The 3,738-nt window shown below is 42.3% G+C and overlaps 1 protein-coding gene across 1 annotated transcript; it reads right to left on the reverse strand.

Moving 5' to 3' along the window:
* Nucleotides 1-746: 746 nt before the first annotated feature.
* Nucleotides 747-3,738, reverse strand: LOC100583714 (lithostathine-1-beta). Its single transcript, XM_003282136.4, has 6 exons — nucleotides 3,678-3,738; nucleotides 3,268-3,377; nucleotides 2,531-2,649; nucleotides 2,086-2,223; nucleotides 1,209-1,320; nucleotides 747-1,000 (listed from the first exon to the last, which is right to left on the reverse strand). The coding sequence occupies exons 2-6, from the start codon at nucleotides 3,329-3,331 to the stop codon at nucleotides 933-935; spliced, it is 501 nt and encodes a 166-aa protein (XP_003282184.2). The 5' UTR covers nucleotides 3,332-3,377; nucleotides 3,678-3,738; the 3' UTR covers nucleotides 747-932.

Here is a 3,738-nt window from a genome sequence, read left to right on the forward strand (position 1 = left end):
TCTTAATCTAACTCATGTCTCTCATACATAGCATACAGTTGAATCTTGTTTTCATTGTTCTTACTTTAATCCAGCTGACAATTTGTTTCCTTTGTTATCAAATCACATTTAACTCTATTATTGATATGATTGATGTTATGGGCTGAATTGTGTCCCCGCACAATTAATTTGTGAAAGTCCTAAGAGTAATATTTCAGAATTTGACTTTATTGAGAGTTAGGATATTTAAAGAGACAATTAAGTATGCCTGTATATTTAATTTACATAATTGATCATTCACTTATTCATTCATCCAAGGAGTAGCATTTAACAAACTTTGCAGGCTGGCCTCCAAAAATGTACCACTAATGCACTCAGGACTGTAGACCTGACAATTCTCCTTAAGTTACCACTTCAGTCATGACTTCAAACTGCATAACCGAAAACAGATGTGTTCTCCTCAGACCCCAACTATGCGAATTCTTCTGGAATATCAAATACTCCTGTCAGACTGGATCAACAATGTAATTATTTGCGTAACTCACACTAGATTCATGCTAACATGTGTTGTGGATGAAATCTTAATCTTTTTCTCTTGTCATAAACAAGGCCACCACATGTTCATAAGCCTGACATACATAAAATATGAGTGGGGTTTTCACGAGTGGATGGGCCATGGCAAGCTCTGGAGTGTGACAATCATTCCCACCCCAACCACCCAAGCATGGGCTATAGAAAGAGCAAATGCAGAAGACAGAACAATGGAGAAAAATATGTTTGTTTTTATTTTTCAGGGCTCTAGAGACTGGGAGAGGTGAAGGTACTGAAGATCAGCGATGCAAACTCATTAGGGAGGAGATGGTCTGAACTGAGTTGGAGAAATAGTCTAGTTTAATTTTTGACTTCATAGTAATTGCAGGACCAGTTCTAGACATCCATTTTTTCAGCTGCCTCTAGTTTTTGAACTTGCAAACAAAGGAGAACTTCTTCTCACAAGATTCATCCTTCCATTTCTTGAATCCTATAGTACAATGAGAAGAGTCAGACAGAGAGGATCAGAAGGAGGGTAGCCCCTCCTCGACCTAGGACTCAGAACAAAAAACAAGAGGAAATACTCCTTTATTTTCCAGATAAGGAGCTCACCTTTCCTCTGTCCCAGTCCCCATGTTCATCCCCAGAGATAAGTGGGAGGGCAATGGCAATACATGGATAGACTGTCTGCCTCTCACCTGAGCATGAAGTCAGGCTTGCACAGTAGCCAGCATTAGCAGTGCTTGGGGCTCCAATGTCCCAGGATTTGTAGGAGACCAGGGACCCACTGCTCCAGTGCCAGCGGCGATTCTAGATGGAGAAGGGCCGGAACAGGAGCCACGGTCACTCAAAAATCAATAGAATAACCAGGCCTGTGTGCACACTCAGAAACAGGCCAAGATATAGCAGAAAGAATAAACATTGTTGTCACCATGAATATCATATCATTTCCTCTGCTTTTGCTCTAAGCTTCTCCTTCTGTGGAATGTCCAAATTCCTCCTCCTCTTCCAGCAAATAATAAGTGTTCAGAGTTTGATACAGAGACCCATAAAAGCCCATTACAGAGAGTGGTTCCTGGTTTTTCTTCCTGAAGCTCAGAACTCTCATATCCAGCATAACATTGGCTGTAGAGTAGTTGTTGATATATTATTTAGTTTATAGTGTTAAACTAAATAATATACTGTACAGTTTTATACACTTGTATAAAATGTATAACAAATGCCAGCAATAGATTCTCCTCCACTACTCATTTTCTATATAGTCTACAGAGGGACCTCTTCCAAGACAGACAATAGCAAAATAGGGAAGAAGTCGTACATAAAGATGCATTTCTAGAAGTAGACACAATGAGTGTGTGCATGAATTCCCAGGAGCCCAGAAAACTCAGACTTCAGCTCATGTCTCTAACTACCTACACTGAACTTCACAACTCATACATTATAGGATCTGTAAAGAGGTTGCTTTTATTTAAACAAACAAAAAGATAAAAGTTGGCGCTCGAGGTGCCAGACCTTAAACGTCCCTCTTACCTCTCAAAAATGTTTATAAGGAGATACAGGAGGCTGCAGACTGACCTTTTTGGGGTCATGGAGGCCAATCCAGACATTGCTGTCATCAGTGCCACTCTCCTTAATCAGTGAGGCAACGAAAGCACCCTCCGCCTGGGTGAGCACAGACACCAGGTTGCCTGAATTCATGTTCTGGCAGTAGAGCTGTTGGAGAAGAAAATGGAGCACTCAGCGGAGGAGGAAGGTGTGAGGGATATACTGAGACCTTCCAGAGGATGTAACAGAAAAAGGAGAGCACAGAAATGTCCCTGATGATGCTGTCACTGACCACCAGCATCTCTGTGCTGGGAATGTGTCAAATGATGGGATAAAGTAGATTGGGAAGTTTTGGACCAGTGGTGGAATAGGGAAGGGATCAATCTTATCTCATGGCAGCCACAGAACACACTGCAAATTAGCAGCTGTCTCTACTTTCGTAAGCATCCCTTCCCCTGCTGCTCTCCTCACTCACATCTGCATCAACCCAGGTCTCAGGGTCTTCATTAAAGTAGTAGCAGTAGGAGCGATAGGCATTGGTGCCTTCTGGGCAGCTGATTCGGGGATTAGGCAGCTCTGTCTGGGACTCCTGGCCTGGGGAAAAAAAAAAAGAGATAATTAAGAAAGAATCTCAGGGCAAGGAAAAGGCTGGAAGGTAAATTAGGGGCTTCTTGGTGTCCTTTATAAGAACATACTGATACAGTGAATACTGGGGTGACTGCTCACTTCTGCCCTCCTGCATCCTATCTCTTTTCTCTCTAGTTTCCTCTGCTCAAGATAAGAGCTCACAATGAATAGGCTAAATAAATGTGTCCTCATTTTCCTTTATTTCTGAGGCTCAGGCTTCTGCCTTTAAAGACCCAGGCTTCCACCTTTCTCAAGTTTCTCTTGGTTTCCCTGCACACATTTGCCTTAGTTCTCCGTCCTATCAATGACTACATAAAAACATCCCCCAAACTGCCATCGCATATAGATTCAATCAGATAAACTCAACCACAATGGTCACCTATAAGTGGTCCTATTAAATTCTGTCTCAAACCCACGAATGAGGTGAGGGTGTTTTTGAATGGGATAAAATCAGCCATAATGATCACTGAACAACATAAAACAACCCTGATGTTGACTTTGCTTTTTTTCAAGTGAACCCTATGCATGAGGATGGAGGGAAGACCTCAGAGCTGGGGTTGTGGGAGGTGTGGGGGAAAATCTCACCTTGACTTAGAGATAGAAACATCAGGGAGAAGATCAGCATGAAGAAGGAGTTGGTCTGAGCCATGCTTAGCAGCAATGAATCTCTTGCTTAAGGAGCAAATCAGCAATCTCTGTAGGAGAACACAGGGAAGAAGGTTTGAAGAAGAGAGCAGAGCACCTATTATCTTTCTAACATCCCCTCCTCTCTGAAATCCTTAGAGCAGGAAGGTCCACTGAGATAGCTACACTCCCAGATATTTCTCTTTTGGTTTGGGGATTACAGAGGCCAAATTACCCAAAATCAGCTTTGGTCTTGCTTAAGCTTCATTACTACTGGGATCTTTAATTCAGAAAATCACCCTGTATCTACCTCAAAATGAAAAGAGAAAATCCCATGTTAGACATGCTCTTCTCCTCTAATGCCCCTTTACCTGTTGGTAAGTGCCTTGTCCACTTGAGGTGGCTTGTCAGGTCAGACAGAGTAGGAGCTTT

This window comes from Nomascus leucogenys, chromosome 14, assembly GCF_006542625.1.
Source record: "Nomascus leucogenys isolate Asia chromosome 14, Asia_NLE_v1, whole genome shotgun sequence".
Taxonomy (NCBI): Eukaryota; Metazoa; Chordata; class Mammalia; order Primates; family Hylobatidae; genus Nomascus; species Nomascus leucogenys.

Excerpts from the sequence above, each read along its gene's own strand:
- LOC100583714 (XM_003282136.4), bottom strand. The coding sequence starts at position 3,331 with ATGGCTCAGACCAACTCCTTCTTCATGCTGATCTTCTCCCTGATGTTT. Across the intron at positions 1,321-2,085 it reads GCCTCCATGACCCCAAAAAG|AATCGCCGCTGGCACTGGAG; the intron begins GTCAGTCTGCAG and ends TTCTCCATCTAG. Across the intron at positions 1,001-1,208 it reads AAGCCTGACTTCATGCTCAG|GATTCAAGAAATGGAAGGAT; the intron begins GTGAGAGGCAGA and ends ATTGTACTATAG.